The following is a 17,857-nucleotide window of genomic DNA, read 5'->3' on the forward strand; positions in this document are numbered from 1 at the left end:
GTTTTTACCGTGAAGCTGAGAGAATGTTGAGGCGGTATACATGGAAGGCTACAATCGTGATAGTGTTACAATCGCCATAGCATAACATAGCTTTATATGAAAAGCTCCTATCCTTGCACTGCAATATGATCCATAAGGGTTCATTTAAGAGCCTGTGGACCTGGTGAGTGAGCGCCAGATTTCTCCAACTTGCAGAAAAAACTATGTCATTGACCTAGTTTGGGCTTGAAGGAAGTGAAAATCATAAAATATTGGTAAAATCACCAGAACGTCACTTTAAATGCATGATGTAATTACACGAAACACACAAATGGATTGTACATACATTATTAAATTCAGATTACTGTACAAGCTTCTGTCTTTAAAAATACATGGAGTAATAATAGATTACTATTTTAACATAGTAAATAATATAAACCAATAAAAAAAACACAAAAACAAATATAGTTCAGATGAGCACTGCATAGTCATAACAGATTCCTCATGAGAATGGGAAACGTGTTAATCTCAATGTGTTAATGAGTCTATGATGTGATGTCATATCAGGGTTGCCATGCGCTGTATCAAAATCAGATATCCAGTCCGATCGCTATCTCAAAACCTCTCCATTAAGATTCCCATTAAGATTCCTAGTTTACTACTCAGTCTACGTATTTGTTAGATGACTGAGTTTCATGGGTGGCACAGCAGGGGGGTGGGGGGGTGGAGATGTGATCATAAAGCCATGCAGGTGATGGAACAGCCCTGGCAGAGAGGTGGGGATGGGACTGAGCAGTCAGTGCAGTGCCTCATACTGGTCTGTCGAGGGGGCGGGGCGGGATTGGCTACACAAACGAGTTCAAGGAGTTCATGGCATTGATGGGAGAGGGGGCCTCTGAGCTCTCGTGGCCCTCGGCAGTGTCCCTGCTGCCACTCTTCCCACTATACTGGCCGATAAACGAGCCATCTTCGTTGAACTGTCCGTCTCCGCCTTCTCCGTAGTCAACTAAACTGTCTTCACTGTCGTCTCTCTTAACCGTTGCATGAGACGGCGTGCGGCTCCCTTTTAATGGTTTATGGTCCTCATTGTCACTGAAGGAGAAAATAACATGCAGGTGTTACAGGTGAAATGATGTGACAGATGCAACAAGGAGATTAGTGATCATTTTTTAGGAGGAGCATAGAATTGCCAATACTTCTGTTACCATAACCCACTTTTGGTAGAGTAGGTGATGGTGAAGTTGTTTTGATTGAGCTTTAATCATCAGGAGTTTGCAGTTATTTAATTCTCATCTGTGACAGCGAACTTTGCTGCTCTCCGAAAAGCAAATTAGAATTTTTTGGACTGCTCCAAATCTAAAAAACCAAACAGTAGCTGTGAATGATTAGTTGGTGGGGAATACAGTTCAAGCAATCATTCCCAGTTCAAATTCCCCCCCTGAAACCAAATATGAGGTGAATGGTTCATTTCCACCAGACTGGGGGTTGTGATGAGAAACAGAAAAAACCCAGTGCAATGATGTGAATCAAATATGGAGAGGCAAAAGGTTTCAGCCACCCCCCCGCCCCCCTCCCTCCTCCCCCCCCCCCCCCCAAGCAAGCATGACAATCATCACAAATTGGCAAAAATGAAGACTCTGCAAAGAAAGTTTTCTTTGGATATCAGTTAGTCCAAACATTCCACATATGTGAGCGCAATCGATGGAACGGGCCGTCAAAGCCGTCATAACGATGAAATATTGCCAGATGCTAAAAATTCAAATATAAAATGTAAGGATCACTGTTGCAAAAACAGCACTAAACTGATATTAGACGTCGTCAATCAGTCATTTCAACACTGCAGTAGACACTTTCATGTACTGCGTATGATCTGGTTATGACGGCTTTAAGACCCAATATTAAATTTGATGACAACTATGACGATACAGCAAGCATTTTTCTCCACAGTGGCAGTGACTCTATACACTACTAACCCTCCACATATGCTAGACTTACAGTACAATGGCCCTCAAACTGCATACTCCCCTCCCTCCCTCCCTCCCTCCCTCTCTCCCTCCCTCCCACACACCATCCTTACCTTCCCTGAGACCTACACCTTTGCATAAGAATGTTGCAAATAGACAAAGAGATCAGATGCAGAGAGATCCAGTGGAGACGTTCACATCACAACAGTAACCCAACAGGAGGATTGTACTTTGCATATAAACGTATATGGAACAGATTGTTGTATCTTATGGACTTGTGCCCTCCTATAGTCAAACAAGAACAGCTCAGGTGACTTACGTTATGCCTTTATTGACAATAGATTCCAGCTGACCATAATGAAACAGCATGGATATAAAGTATACTCTCACAAAGGCACTGTAATATTTGTACACTTGTGCCATGTGACTTATTGTCTGCTTTGTTCTTTGCATTGATGTCCATTGGAGAGTGCAGTGTAAATAAGTCCCTTACCTTCACGATCTAAAATGGTTTAAGAATGGCTACTGACCAGCTCTGGTACACTCGACAACCACTGCTTGCACTCAAACATGCGGATAATTCTAAATTAGATCTGCTATACATCTATATATTATTTGGAATAATTTCAATCAACACATCATTGCGTAAAGCAAATTTCATGTATCAGAATTTCACACCATGCATATCACTTATTATATAACGATATGTATTTATCACAGCATAAAATCCATACAACAGGTTTATGTATAGATAATACAAAAAAGTAATATAAAATATAAAAGAAAGACCATTTTATAAATTGACTTATAAAAAACAATATTCAAAAATGTTAGCTATACAGAAGTAAAGTGCTTCATTTTTCTTTATTCTGCGTGCGATGGGAAAGCAGCCTGGAAAGAGGATGCCAGCAAGCTTAGCTGTTTAAGGTGTGAGCGCCTGTCATTCTGTACCAGCATCAAGTATGTAAGTAGCAATACACTCGGCAAAGTGTTAATACTATAGACTGTGCGGTCTGTGTACCTTCTATTCGTTGACAGAAAACAGGGAGCGGTTTGTGGAAATGTGACAGAATTTCTATATTTGCATCCTGGATTTCCATTTTTTAGCTCAGAGAAAAGTCAAGCAACCTCAGCTTGTTTGCATGTGGCTATGTGACTTCACAGAGAGTCGGCACTGGATGACATCAGCCTGTTTAAGGGGATCGGCATCAGCGATCAACACATTAGGAACACGCCCACTTTCTGTGATAGGTTAGTTGAAATTATTAGGCCTCTTTAGGGCAAAATCACTGAACGGAAAGTACACAGACCTATTGTTTACAATGTATAGCTTATTTTGTCATTTGGATTAGATTTCATGTTTGTGTTGAAAATGAATCTAGCTTATTTTTCCTGACTGTCTTATTTAAAGTTGAAAGTACCCAAATCCCTAATCCCAAGAACCTGAAGAATCCTGCTTCTCTCATGACACTGCCATATCAAGCAAACCATATCAAGTCAAAGACAAATAATTCAGCATTGTGCCATCCAGGACGTCCCAGAAGACAGAGGAGGAAAAAAAATATTGTGCTTCACTGTAGTGGAAGTTCAGATGAATGGCACTTCTTCTTGTTTGCATGATTTCCTGTGAATCTTGGGAGTTAGTTGGAGGTCAGCTGTAAAGGTTTTGGGAGGAGGGCAGGAGTGCAGTGCTTCAGCCCAGCCAGAGGGGGCATGTTTAGGCAAAATGCATGGGTTCATGGGTAAAATGGAGTCTGGGGGCTCCAGAAGGCTGGATCGCTTTCTCTCACCTGTATTCCACAAAAGTACAGTCCTCATCTTTCATGGGCTGGAACTCTGCATCTGTGTGTGCGTCCTCCTTCTCTTTCACTGGTGGGAAGGGATTAGGCAAAAAATGTGATGTAACCGAGCAAAAGAGAAGAAGAAATGGATGATGCAACGTGTGAGTGTGTGTGTCTGTGACTGTGCGCCACTCACCAGGGTATTTCCCACCCTTATTCCTCTGGATGAAGCAGATGATGAGAAGGATGAGGATGAGGAGCGCAATGGCACACATGAGGCCAATGAACCATCCCTGAGTAGCGATGTCCACCTGTCTGCTTGTCACAGCTGACCAGAGAGGCAAAATGGTGAACATTTATGACTGAACCACCTCAAAAATAAACACAGACCAGTAGAGAAGTGTGTGCTTAACAAACAAGGAATATCCAGTCAGTGTTAAACAATTTGTAGTTGTGTCTTAGTATCTACAAGCTAAGGGTTTCACTGAGTTCATGAGTGGATCATTGTTGCATATTGTTACTAAGAGTTAGAAATCCTTTGTTATTGAACCACGTTAGTACAAAGTCTAAGATGAGCGGCAGTTTAGAGAGCCATTTATGCCACAATTATCTCCAAAACACACACAGACACCCACACACACACACACACACACACACACACACACACACAGGTTTACTGGGGATGAGATTAGACTAAACACGTATCAGTCTTCTATATGAGAATGTGATCCACCTATTCTAATTACCAAGACGAGAGCAAACTTTAAAGAGATACTCTGGCAATTTTCACAACAGAAGATTTTCAGGTCATTCATGTCCAAGCTAGATCAATGAGTTTGTTTATTTTGTAAGTTGCAGCATATTAGAGGTATTTGGTGCGAGCAAGACTTTTGAATGAACGCTTAGGGATCCCTGTGTTATTACTTCTTTGGGTATAATTTCTCTTTACGACATCAACTTCAGGGTCAAAGGTCAGAGGAAAACATCTTCCTATTCCATACTGAACAGATTTTAGAGGCTTATCAACATGTTTAACACAAGGCTCCATGAGGGTCCATTTGAACGCCTACAAATACCTACAGGATGCTGCAACTTACAACAAAAACAATGTCAGCGTCCTGGTTCAGACCTAAATCACCTGATAACCAGTATATTTTGTCAAATCGCAGGAGTGTCACTTTAATGCTGCTGAAATGAAACCACACAAACATGCACGGCACTACACACTGTGTCTTCATCACTACAGAACCAGCCTGGCATGACCACAACACACCTAACACCTGTGCTTGACCGGCTTATCGTCACACAACGGCACAAACTACCACACACTCCACACACAAACACAATTGCCAGGCCAGGCCGAGGTGGAGGCGACTGCCCAGGAAGTGCCTCACCTGGGACCTTCACCAAAAGCTCCTCGGAGTGGTGGAGCGCCTGGTCGGAGTGACCTTTGGCCACCAATCGCACTCTATAGGAGAGGCCTTCTTTTAAACCCTTCAGCATAAAGTTCTGAGAGCCATTCACATACTCTTTCTTCCACTCCTCTTCACCTTCACCTGCAGGAGGGACGTTCACCAAGAAAAGCACCTTTAAGCGAGCGAGCACAAATTCATACGGGCCATGATGATGAAATAGGACTGGGTTGAAATTAAAATGGGTTTCTGAATAGCATCTAATGGAATGGATTATAATGGAGGGAAATTAATCCATTTTCAAATTTAATTTATTCTTATTATCTAAAAATGTTCAGTCTACAAATCAATTATAGGAAATTAATACAAATTTGGGGTATGATCTAACTATGTAAATGAATAACTATGACAATCCAAGTTGGGGTGAAGTAAACAGTAGGTGTGAGAGAATCATACTACAGCAGCATAGTGTGTGTTTAACTCTGCACTGCAGGTGGATCAAATCAACAACTGAGTCATTCCAATCCAAATCCAATCACAGACGGTGTTGTTGTGTATCACGTCTGGGTTCACATTGGCCGGAGCAACGTGCCAATATTTCTATTCACCTGCGGCGAGGCCAATAACGAAGTAGGAGTCTCTTGCCACCTATGTTAGAATAGTCAGAAATAAAAAAGGCGCAGGGCTTACTGTTTTCAACTAGGTATTCTACATAAACATTGTTCTCTGGGCCCCAGTATTCCCAACTGATCAGGGCCCCGTCGTCTCCCAACATGGAGCTAACATTCCCAAAAGCTGGAGTCATCGGCCGCACTGAGCAAACAAGAGAGAATGTAGTTCAAACGGCAATCCAAACTAACATGATCAATCACACAAAGTACAAATCAGATATGTGGAGCGCTAAGATCACATAAGCGTCTGTACCATTGTGGTGTGGATGGCGTGGAGGAGACGGTGCAATGGGGTGAGGGGGTTGTGTGTTCCCTGTAAACAACATGAAGAGGGTAAAGACCGCACCGCACGCATACACACAGAGACACGCACATACACGCAGACACAAATACAACCCACAGAGACACCGGACACACTGCAGTAGTTATACACAGCCCAGTGTATTTAGCATGCCAAGCAAACACTCGCCATGCAGGGCAGAAGCGTCACACACACAGACGACCGGCAGCGGGCCACCGTGCAGGAGGGTGAGAAGGGGTCAAAGTCGGCAAAGCCTCAGCGAAAAGCGTTTCATCACAACATTAATAAAGGTTTAACTTTGTGTTTTCAGCTGCTGTATGTGGCTTTGAACTTTCCACAGCTTTTGCACTCCATGCATCACTGGACAAGAGATTGCTTGCAGTCAAGGAAGTGCATGCTTATGGTGGGATGTACATATGTATTGATATAAACGTGCACACGCTAGATACCAATGGACCCGGGGCCCACATCTACATCAAGCTGCGGTATGAGAGCTTGTAGAAGAAGAACAGGACACACAAAACAGGAACAGGGGGGTCACTATGAGATGATCCCTCTCCTCCCCCAAGTCTCTGTATTCACACAGTCATGCTGAGTGAGGTCAGACTGAATACAGCTTTGGTCGCCTCGTGTAACAATGCAAGAAGATCACACTCATGTTCCACAAGACAGAGGTAATGACGAGCTTTATGTGTGTCTTGCTATGATGAAGTATTGTGCAATATGTACTGATACACTCAATGGAAACATTCAATATTTACAATCAACTTGACAATCAGCCTCATTCATCAATATTTGAATATTTTTCTTCTTAGGTTTTGGGGACATGAACAAAATAAGAAAGGTCCACGTCTGATTCATGTCATGTGTAGAATTCTCCTGAAGGAAACTGAGCAATCTAACATTTCAGGTACAACTACAAACTTTTTCCAGTATAAACACCTAAACTAATTCTCAAGATTTTATGAAATTGTCAAATTCGCTGATGCAATGTTGATGAATGAAGCGTTCTGACAGTAAACACCATGCGTCACAATAAGAGAATGGTTCAATGTTCCTTAATGTAAATCACGTGTGAGCTTTATATAAGTGACATGTTTGGACTTAAACATAAGTAATACTCTTTAGTGAATATAATACAAATTTCCTATATAAGGAAAACTGATGGTGTTTTCTTCTATTCACCTAAATTTGATGACTTACCTTCGTCCATGATGGTGACAGCTTCCTGTGTAACGGCTGGGCCTTCTCCCCTGCCTGTTTTGGCATTCAAATAAAACTTGTAGCGTGTGCTGTACTTGAGGTTGAGCAAAGTGACGGAGGTCTCATTGTCGGGCAGGGCCAGCTCCTCCATTTGGCCCAGCTCATTGGAGTTATTGACTACATGGGTGGAGGATGGGTGACAAGAAAATGGGGGGTTGGGGGGGGCGACAGGGAGTAATGGGACAGAGTCGAAACGGGGGTGGAAGCAGGGGAAGTAGTGAAGGTATGAGGGTGAGGGATGTAGATGGAGATTTGAGTGTCAGAAAATAAGAAAATGGAAGTGGAAGCATTTGGAGCAAGGAGATGTGGGGTTAAGGAGTTGAAAGGAGTGACAAAGTTTGATCTGTTAATGTGTGCCGTTATAGTTTAGGTAACATATCTTGTTGGGAAGTTTTTGGATCTATCCTTATCATTCCCGAATTGCTTCTTATGTACGTGACATGCAGAAGGAGAATATAAATACTACAAACTAAGGAGATGACAATGTGTTATTGATTTAATACTAAAGCTCTATATGACCTAGGTGCTGCGTTCCAGCCAAAGCTCACCTGGCTGATATTTGAGGGTGTAGCCAGTGATGCGTCCGTTCCGGTCGTGAGGAGGGCCCCACTCAAGAGTGAGAGAGTCCAGGTTTGGGTTGGTGATGATCAGGGAGGACGGCATCCCTGGCACTGCACATAAACCAAAGACAACCAAACAACTTTAGGCAGTTGTTTAAGATAGAGCGGGGAGAGTTACAAGTTAACGCGTAAAGAAAGGATGGGGGTCTTTTCATGCTCCTGCTAGAGACCCTGTGGAAGTGCAGGTTGTCCCCTTGCATGGTATGTCCCTGCCGTCAGTGTATGAATGGATGAATGTGAGGTCAGTGTAAAGCACATTGGAGGAAAGTGCTATGAGTACAGTCCATTATCCATTAAACAAATGACTGAACAGAAGAAGCTTCCTTTTACATTATATAATTATAAATATTGCCAACATCCATAGCATCTAATTATCATATTTCAATTGGTAATATGCAGTTAATGTGCAAATGAACATACCCATCACAACACTATCCAATGTTAAGTATTTCCTTAATTAATCCAATCATTTTAGTAATAAGTAAACTAATGGACTGCAACTTTCCCATGCTGAGAACAAGTACTAAAGTGAGACCAGGCTGTTTGAGTGACTCTTTAAGATCTGCCCCTTCCTTCAAAAAGCTTCACTCTGCCCCGATGTGCCAGAGCTGCCAACGTCCACGAACTGAGAAACTAACTAACTCGTTCTCCATAGGCTTGCACTTTGCACTTGTACTGACTGAATGAGGATAACAGTGTTAAGGTTCAATCAGAATTGAAGCTTTCAGGGCAGTCGGAGGCATACAGGTTTGTCTTATTGAAACCATTTCCCTACACATATACCTCAACTTCTGCATCTTTGACAAAGCTCAGTGGCTGGAAAGCTTGTATATTGTGGTGAATAGAAATTTCAGTTTTATAAAATCCAAAAACAAAGCTTGTCTCGTCACTCACCTCCCTCTGGTGTCTCAAAGTCCTGGCTGGGACTGGCTGGTCCCTCTCCCTTGTCATTAAAAACCCTGACGTTGAACGAATAGAGACTGAAGGGGTGCAGATCAGGCAGCATGCCGCGACTGTGTTCCCCACCGAAGGTGAGGATCTGCTTCTCTGCATGATGGGGGTTGTGTTTGTGAAGGCTGCGCTGTCTCCAGTAGTACACCTTAAAATATAGAATATATACCATATCAGTGTTGAACATAATATTTGTGTGCACGCTGCGTCGCACTACCCATGGTCCGAACGTACCTTATATCCTCTGAGATGTCCTCTTATTAATTTAGGGGACACGGGATCCCAATGAACCTCTACCAGAGTACTGTTCACTACCATGGCCTGGACATTGGATGGGGCTGCCACCGGTACTATCGGACAAACACACAATAGTTTGTAAAACAGAAAGCAGCTAGAACAACAGATAAGAGACTGGGTAGGTACGTGTCGGTGTTACTCACAGTCCTCTCCTGAGAAGCCATGGGCAAGAGTAGGTTCAGGTCCGTTACCGTAGTCGTTCAGAGACTGAACTTTGATCTCATATGCAGCAAAGGTGGGCGTTCCAGACACCACAAACTTGGATACGTTAGCCACTGACACTGAGGACCAATCCCCATCCCTTGCTTTCTGCCTCCACATCACCTTGTACTGCAGCCCCGGCCCATTAGACTGGAGACTGGTCAATGGCTGAGGAGATTAAGAGATGAAGCCCAAAGGTAAATACAGGATGAAAATGAAGAGATAATGAAAATGAGTACTGACAGAGGGTAACGCAGAGGGTAAAGCATTAACAGCATAATGTCTCACTATTACATTGCTAATCCCTAGACAACAATAAGGGCCTTAGCATCAAGATAATTAGCCTTAGATTACTTGATTACCTTCCAAGAGATGACAAGATTGTTGTGTTGCGTTCCAAGTCCCTCTACCCCAGTTGGATTCTCATCTGGAGCTGAAAAAAAAAAGAAAAAAGAAATATTATCCCAGCACACTTGAATGATCAACACTGCAAGAGGAAGGAGAAACGTTCCCCGGGGCTCAGATCAGCACACTGAGTGTCTTTTTAAGTTAAGCTTCTAACCTGCCGCTTTGGTTTTGTACATTCTGGAGGGGAAGCTGGAGTGGCTGAAGCCCACAGCGTTGAGAGCCAGGACTCTGAAGGTGTAGTGGACGAAGGGGGAGAGCTTGAGGTGGGCTGTAGTTTTGGTTCCAGGGACCTCGGTGAGATTGTGCCAGTGACCGTGGTGGTGGAGAGAATCTTCATACTGGATCAGAAACACTGTGGAGCAACAGATGACATTATGCATCATACAACAGTTTATGTAAATGCATATGTGGACAACTGCAATAGTATAAAATATAGAATGTAAAGGATAAATGCTGTGCAGATATTATCAGTGCTTCACACCTGTAATACAGCAGCATCATCTGATACTAATCAATAGCAATTCATATTCTGTGTGTGAGTGAGTAGAACCTAACATCAAACAGGATTCAGTTTTAGGGAGTGTGTCACATCACCCACTGAATGATAACACCTCAAAATGTCTTCACTCTTTCATCATCTCTCTCTGTTTGCATATGATCACAAAGACTGAGACTTCAGAGCTGAAGTTCTGATATTTTGTATCCCTAAAAATACAGATTTAAACACTTTTGCCTGGACAAAATACCGTAGAATCGACTGCTTGGGTCAGGCGTACATAAAAAGGCGCGCACACACAAACATATTCTACAGACGTACTCTGAATAGGACTGTTATGTTCATCCCCGGGGGTCCATGTGAGCTGGATACTCCTGTCTTTCTTGTCCGTCAGCTCAAGGTCAGTTGGGGCGTCGGGTCGCTCTGGGAAAGATACACACAGACAGGCAAATTCAACAGGATAGTCTAGACTATATTGACACTGACTTCAGACGCAGTGGCAGAGAGTGAAGGATCATGACATGAGAAGAAAAATATAAAAGAAACAGGATGTCTGGTAACATTCATTTGTCTGTCTGGTCTGAGTTACACCTGTCAGCCAATGCTGCATTCCTTTCCAGTGTTACTGGGGCAAAGATATACATGCAGGGAGCGCATCATGCATATAAAACAGCTGATGCACATCTTGAGTAGTTCCCATAATCACTCTGCATGAAATAGAGTCTTGGGCTAAATTGATGTTCGTGTTTGGGGAAGTAATGATAAAGTGGATACATGCGTGGAATAAATGAGCGGAGGGGAAAACGGTGCGGTGCAAAATATCTCAAATGATGCTTGAGGAAATGCTTGGTTTATAAATAAGCTTTGTGGATGTTGCTTCCCTCTGCCTAAATGTCAATATTATTGTATCAGTGTTACAAGGCATGCAAGCATTGTACCCTTTGCAAGAATGGAAATATAGAAAATATATCAAAAAAGTAAAGAAAAACCTGAAACACAAAGCAAATTGACGATTTTCAAATCAGAACAAACGCAAACAAATGACATCTTCAGGCGACAACATGCTTCACGAAACAAATCTGCACAGACACATCCCACGGACAACACAGGACCACGTCAGCATAGCACATCTGGCTGCTGGTGTGTGCTGCAGGTTTACCGTAGAGGACAGGCGGTGTTGGTGTGGCCTCTGCCAAGGTAGGAAGGCAGGAGTGAAGTAGGGAGTTTATTGGTCAGTTATCCATAAGAACACAAAGACTTTGTACCTTTCATCAAATATTCATGCTGCTGACAGAATAGCTGACTGAATCCACCTTGGCACTTGTGCGTGAACTCTTAGGCAATTAACCTTGAAATGCTAAAAGGAAATCTGTCGCTTAACTATCAGACATTCACTTCTCGGAGTTTGTTTTCAGAGTAGCTCTAAGATTCAGCTGTGACAAAGTCGTACATACCGACAACAGTGAGCTGAGCGCTGGCTGAGTCGTGGTCCAGAGTGGTGTTCATGATGCAGGTGTACATCCCCTCGTCACTCTCTGTCACATCAGTGATGGTCAGGCTGTGTGAATCTACAATAAACCTGTACACAAAGCATGACGACAAACAGCAGGTCAGCATTTTCCGATCGTAAGAAATCCCCCCAAAAAAAGGATAATGTCACTGATCCAGACCTCTCATCATCCGGCAGCTCTCCGTCATCTCTGAGCCAGGTCATGGTGGGGATGAGCGAGGCATCGTGTTTCACCTTGCACTCAAACACCGCCTCCCTGCCTCTCTTCACAACCTTGTACTCCGGCTGCTTCAGGATTCGGGTGGGCTCTGAATTGGACGTCAGAGGATAAGCATGAAAAGCTATTCTATATGCCAAGCATGGAAGACAGCCAGATTCCAGGCTTTAATGTTTGCTTAGGCTCATATTAACTTCTACTTTATATTCTGATTAATGCTATCATTTTAAACGGCAAATTTAATACTACATACTACTTCTACTACTGCAATTGCAACTTTATATTACACTACATACAGTCATGAAAAAACAGAGCGCTGTGAATGTCAATAATGAATTAAAGTCTCACCTTTGACCTCCAGGTACACATGATTCTCAAAATTACCAAGGGGGTTCCTGGCCACACAGGTGTATTTCCCACTGTTGTGAGCCTGAGCTATAGGGATTTCTAAAGTCCCGTTGTCGTGGAGGACGTATGGATCCCCATCCAGAGTGCTGGAACGACTGTCTTTGAACCTAGGGACAGACAGGAAATTGGAGAAAGCATTAGGCAAAGGGATGACAAACAACAATGACAACAACTAACCACAGCCAGCAAAGGTTAGTTGTTGGACATCATACCACTCTATGCGATCCCTTACCCCCTCCCTCTGTCTCACAATGGCTGAAGGACATCATGATGTTGTCTCTTGAACTCAAGAAAGTCAAATACACTATGAGGAGCCACTAGTGTCTCTGCCGTCAAACGTTCACTCACCATGTGATTTTAGGGATGGGTGATCCAAAGGAATGGCAGTCAATCAAGGCGGGATGATTTCTGATGACCTGGAAGACTTTGTTGGCTTGTGTCAGCACTCTGGGCGACTCCGCTGCAGTCAGACAACAGTAATTATTGAGATATTACAACACTCAAAAAAAATCTATATCAATGGAAGAAGTGTTCCAATAAAAATGGATCGCGGCCCGAGTGTAATGAACTTACAGAGGACGTTGACAAAGGCATTGGAGAGGAGGTAACCGTACTCGTTGGCGATGGTACACTGGTAGACAGCACTGGATCCACTCTGCACATCAGTGAATATGATGGTGTCATCCTCCACCTTTCTGCTGACGTCCTCAGGGGAATCTGTTTGGATTGGATTGGATCACAGAATTGACAGACATAACTATGGATCTCTGATATACAGATAAAATAAAAATTGACAAGATCCTGCAGGGACAAGTTTGAGCACAAACGTTGTTATTTCTCTGATGGACTTTCACAGTATGGGACTTTGTTTGTGAAAGTACTTTATCCACCTACAGTATGTGTTGATTTTGTTAATACCATGATTTAAAGTCACCCTAATGAATTCTATAAGATAAAGATAAGATAAACACCCCTTTGTCAATCTCACAAATGAGAAATTCCCTGTTCCAGACCCATGCATTTTCATTACATGCACACACAAATGCAACGTGGAGCAGGTTGGGGGTTCAGTGCCTTGCTCAAAGGCCCCCTGGCAGTGTTACTTTTTGGCAAAACTTTGGCTGCCAGTCCACAGGGGGAACTCGAATCAAGTCCCCCCAAGTCACCAAAGTCCGCCTGAACAGGGACTTGAACCCTGGACCCTCAGATTAAAAGTCTGATGCTCTACCAAACAAACACATCCCTAACACAGACATGCCATGTCAAAATATCTACACGTAGATAAAACATTGCTCTGCTTTTACAGGAAGCCAGATGAAATACAATCTTCAACTTTTATGGGGATGACTTTTAGACAGACGAAGAGCTGTACTCACTCTCGATGGGAATCCCATTCATGGCCCAGGTAACGGCGGGCTTGGGCGTGCCACTGGCCAGGCAGGTCAGCTTCCCGGTCTCTCCTGGAGCGAGGACAAGGTTCCTTGGAGGGCCAGTGATCCAATATGGAGCAGCTGAAAATAACACAGAGCACAGCAGAAGGCTGCAGAATTAATCACTGCACACACTGCTCTGCTGGCATCTGTGCATAAATCCATTATAAGATGGAGGGAGAGGGAGAGAGAGGGAGGGAGAGGGGGACAGCAACACACAGAGAGAGATGACAGGGCCACCACATTGTTGATGAACTGAAGGGATTTCATCACAAACACACCTTTGACCGTTACATGGATGGTGTGGTGAGCTGAGCCATGCTGGTTCTTGGCGGTACAGCGGTAATCCCCCACATCGGACTCGGACACATTCACAATGCTCAGAGTCTTCTGGTAGTGCAGGAAGGATGTGCGCTTGGTCGGGAAATCACCGCTCACTTTGATCCAGGAGATTTCAGGCGTAGGGCTGGATTCACCGAGAAGCAGTGAGGAAAAGTCAGGATGACACACACTCACAAAGGCACAAACATTCAGAAACAAAGTAATGGCTGTGTGACTTACAGTCCCCCGGCGATACACTCCAACTCCAGAACCTGTCCTCTCAAAACCAGCTTGGAACTGGAAGGACCAGATGGGATGAGGAAGGTAGGCCTCCTCTCATCTGCTGGGGCTTCTGCAGTTACACACACACACATAGACATTATTACATCGTCCATCTTATTGCATAGGGCCATGATCACAGTGGAGATCCAGGCCCAAAACACACACGGTGCATTCACAATCCCCCCCTAGCTGATTTCTTTGATCTACACCGATGAGGTAATTCAGCACAGACTGCTATTCTAATATTTTATGGGTATATGTATATTTTACAGCCACATTATGTTTTGCTACACTCTTTTTTCGTGCATGTTTATTGCCGAATGCCATCTGGGATTATAATAAAGGCTGGAATGAACTGAACTGAGACGATGATGAGGATGCTGCTCTCTGCTACAGAATATAATAACATATAATGATAAAATGTTAAATTGGCAAATCAAATCAATTGTATGAGTCAGCCTCAGGGTGGTGATTTTGCAACATGTCATTTAAAGGGAAGAGAAGAGAAAAAGGTGGGGGAAAGGGGAGTTAACAGGTAGGTGGAGTCTAAGATTAGGCATCGCAGCAGGACTGCAGGACGAGGGATTCTGGAAATAAAGGTTTAGCAGCTGACAGTTTGCAGATCAGATTGTAAAAGCAGCTTGTAAGCACATGTAGACCCATGCTTTAATTGTTCAAAGCTCTGTTTGAGCACGTTATATGTTATATGAGAGTGTTAAATATAGAGAATCAGGTCGGGAAAATAGTTTAATCATCATGCAAGGTGAATCATTAAGGTTACTATTTTCACATCATCACGGAAGGAAGTATGTTGATTGGATAGAACAGGAGCGGTGGAGGGATGGAGCATTAATTGGGATTCAGGGGATTGAGGGATCGTGTTAATAAAGGTTAACAGCTACGATTTGTTGCTGTAAGTCAGGGTAAACACTAGAGGGTGCCAAAACTCACCACTAAATAAATCAGTGTCATTGTAAATAGCTGCCATTGTGTCATTGATTTCATCCACTGTAACACAACAGAAAATCAAACATGCCACAGGAAGAAATGATCAGAAAATATCAACATAAAATGAATAAAAGACTGGACAACACAACATGAGAGCATTTAGATATAAATCAAAACTGTGAGGAACATAAATTCAAATAACATAAAGGTCACAGATGGAGAACAGTGAGAAGAGTCTGTCATCATGTCAAATGTAAATGTTGGCTGGATGAGAGCCGTCTTTGTTAATGGAAGAGAGTGTGAATATGAACATGAACGCTTGTCTGACACATAATACACACAGAGAGACATGGGAGCTCTGACAATATGTCTTTTCAGCAGGACGGCTACCACTGGCGTCTCTGAGGATGGAATCAGAGATAGGAAATGCAGTTTCCCTCCCACACAGTCCTTTTAAAACATACTACTGTCTCCTATTCTCACACACACACACACACACACACACACACACACACACACACACACACACACACACACACAAACCTCATCATCTCACTATACTGTGACTGGATCTGACATTCTCTCTCTGTCTCACACACACACACAATCAGACTTACTATTGAAGACCCTAACAGTGATGGGTTGTTTCTGCTGGATAGTCTGCGTGTGTGGGAAGCGTGCATAGCAGATGTAGTCATTCCTGGAATCCTCCCGCAAGACGTTGGAGAAGTACAGGTCTCCATTTAGGGACTGGGACACCCTGTGGCTCTGAGGGAGTCTCTGGAAGTCTGTAAAGCAGAGCAAAGTCAGTTCAAAATGTCCCTTTAAAAGTAAGTATATAAGAAAGTAAGCAATAATTACTACTTGGTTAATTCCATAAGATATACAGGATACATTTTGAGACAACTACTAGCCTTGAACTTGTGCCTAGCTACAGTTTACAAAATGTACAAAATCACCATATAGCCCATTGCATATCCTTATTTAGGACACATGATCAAATCCCCAGACAAAATGTGTAAATGCTCACTATTGTCCATCCAAAAGATAATAGGGGGAGGCAAGCCAGCAGGAGGTCGACATGGTAACACCAAGGACACACCCTCTTCAACGATGACTGGCTCGATTCTCTCCTTCGACCACAAGGGGGACCCTGGATTGGTAGTAGAGGGAGGATGAATACAGTACACAAAGGGACTCTTCGACAATTAGATATGGAATATGGGTTACTAATGGACCGTCGCTGACATGATGACAGAGGTGGCTAGGCGAGATGAATAAACTACATGAAGGAAACAGGAGTCACCTCTATGTACTAAACAAAATATGCTGCTTTCTTCATGCGTCTGTTACCTCAACAACCTCAAATATGCATGAAAACAACAAAATGGAAGAATAGAAGAAGAGCTGCACTGCTTACTGGACTGTCGTATGACTATGTTGTTGGAAACAGCAGTTCCGTGTTCGTTCCTGGCTGTACACTGGTACACGCCCTCGTAATGCTCGGCCTTCTCTTTGCTGATGTCCATCACCAGAGTCCCAGAGCGGGGTCTCATGTGGACACTGGTGTCCTGGTCAATGTCAAAGTGGGTCCCATTCTTCGTCCAGGAGAAACTGAGGAAGCAGCCGCATTATAACGGTTTGACTTTATTATTCATTTACAAAAATGCTCACACTGTTCACTGATTAGGATTTCAAATCAACCAGATGTTGTTCTAAGATCATTCAGTCAGAAGAACAACATCATTTTGCATTTCCCTTTTTTGTTGATGCCGTTTTGTTTCAGCATCTATTAAGTAGAGCACAGTCAGATTTAATGTCAGTTTAAATTAAGCTTTAATGTCGTAACAATGGCAATTTCACAAAATATAATAACTTATGGGGAAATGGCATCTTAGCTTAGTCATAAACATTGTATTTGGAGCATTTTTTGCAATGTCGGTGACCAAGATTGAACGTATTTTCCCCTAAAAATCCTTTATTTTGTAAAATCGTCGGTGACAGGCTGAAATCACAACTGAAACATCTTTTCATTTGCATCACAGGAGAACCAAAATAATGACTTATATTTTCCCTACCTGGGATGAGGCTTCCCCTTTGCCTCACAGTGGATGACGATGTTCTCCCGTGGGTCGATGATGAAATCCTTGGGGGACTGGTGAGTTATGCTCGGTGGCTGCGACACTAAAGGCATTCAGAAAAAGGCAAATATTTAATCATAACCCGTACTGCATAACGAAGCACTTCTCTCTGGCTGTATTGACCACCCAGGCAGTCATTATTCATCACATGCAGTCTTGCCGGTTGAGCCGTAGTCTTTTTGCTGACAGACACAGAAAGCTCTCAGCACATGTGCAACGCCACAACGTCATGCAGAAGGCATTTCATTTCCTTGTA

General features: G+C 43.2%; 1 protein-coding gene across 17 annotated transcripts; it reads right to left on the reverse strand.

Annotated features, from left to right (window-relative positions):
• Positions 1-712: 712 nt before the first annotated feature.
• Positions 713-17,031, reverse strand: LOC142991943 (neuronal cell adhesion molecule-like). 17 transcript variants are annotated; one of them, XM_076142136.1, is made up of 26 exons: positions 16,881-17,031; positions 16,491-16,613; positions 16,078-16,248; positions 15,464-15,520; positions 14,471-14,582; positions 14,191-14,375; positions 13,856-13,990; positions 13,053-13,196; positions 12,828-12,939; positions 12,420-12,586; positions 12,015-12,162; positions 11,799-11,923; positions 11,504-11,533; positions 10,666-10,767; positions 10,003-10,200; positions 9,803-9,873; positions 9,383-9,608; positions 9,177-9,292; positions 8,886-9,090; positions 7,920-8,042; positions 7,312-7,488; positions 5,827-5,949; positions 5,119-5,274; positions 3,921-4,052; positions 3,734-3,812; positions 713-1,071 (listed from the first exon to the last, which is right to left on the reverse strand). In XM_076142136.1, the coding sequence occupies exons 1-26, from the start codon at positions 17,014-17,016 to the stop codon at positions 825-827; spliced, it is 3,600 nt and encodes a 1,199-aa protein (XP_075998251.1). In that variant the 5' UTR covers positions 17,017-17,031; the 3' UTR covers positions 713-824. The 17 variants fall into 17 exon arrangements, with proteins under 17 accessions (XP_075998251.1, XP_075998253.1, XP_075998256.1 ...); XM_076142138.1 differs by lacking the exon at positions 5,827-5,949; XM_076142141.1 differs by lacking the exon at positions 5,827-5,949 and having other exon boundaries at positions 5,126-5,158; positions 7,294-7,488.
• Positions 17,032-17,857: the final 826 nt, after the last annotated feature.

Source organism: Genypterus blacodes, unplaced genomic scaffold (assembly GCF_046128005.1).
Source record: "Genypterus blacodes isolate CSIRO-AG114 ecotype Tasmania unplaced genomic scaffold, CSIRO-AGI_Gbla_v1 ptg000021l_1, whole genome shotgun sequence".
Classification (NCBI taxonomy): domain Eukaryota; kingdom Metazoa; phylum Chordata; class Actinopteri; order Ophidiiformes; family Ophidiidae; genus Genypterus; species Genypterus blacodes.

Bases quoted from the DNA above. Each gene is read 5' to 3' on its own strand.
- LOC142991943 (XM_076142136.1), bottom strand. From the start codon at position 17,016: ATGAGACCCCGCTCTGGGACTCTGGTGATGGACATCAGCAAAGAGAAG. The intron at 4,053-5,118 runs GTGAGGCACTTC...CTCTCTGGTCAG, and splicing joins GCTTTTGGTGAAGGTCCCAG to CTGTGACAAGCAGACAGGTG. The intron at 3,813-3,920 runs GTGAGTGGCGCA...CCTTCCCACCAG, and splicing joins TAAGGGTGGGAAATACCCTG to TGAAAGAGAAGGAGGACGCA.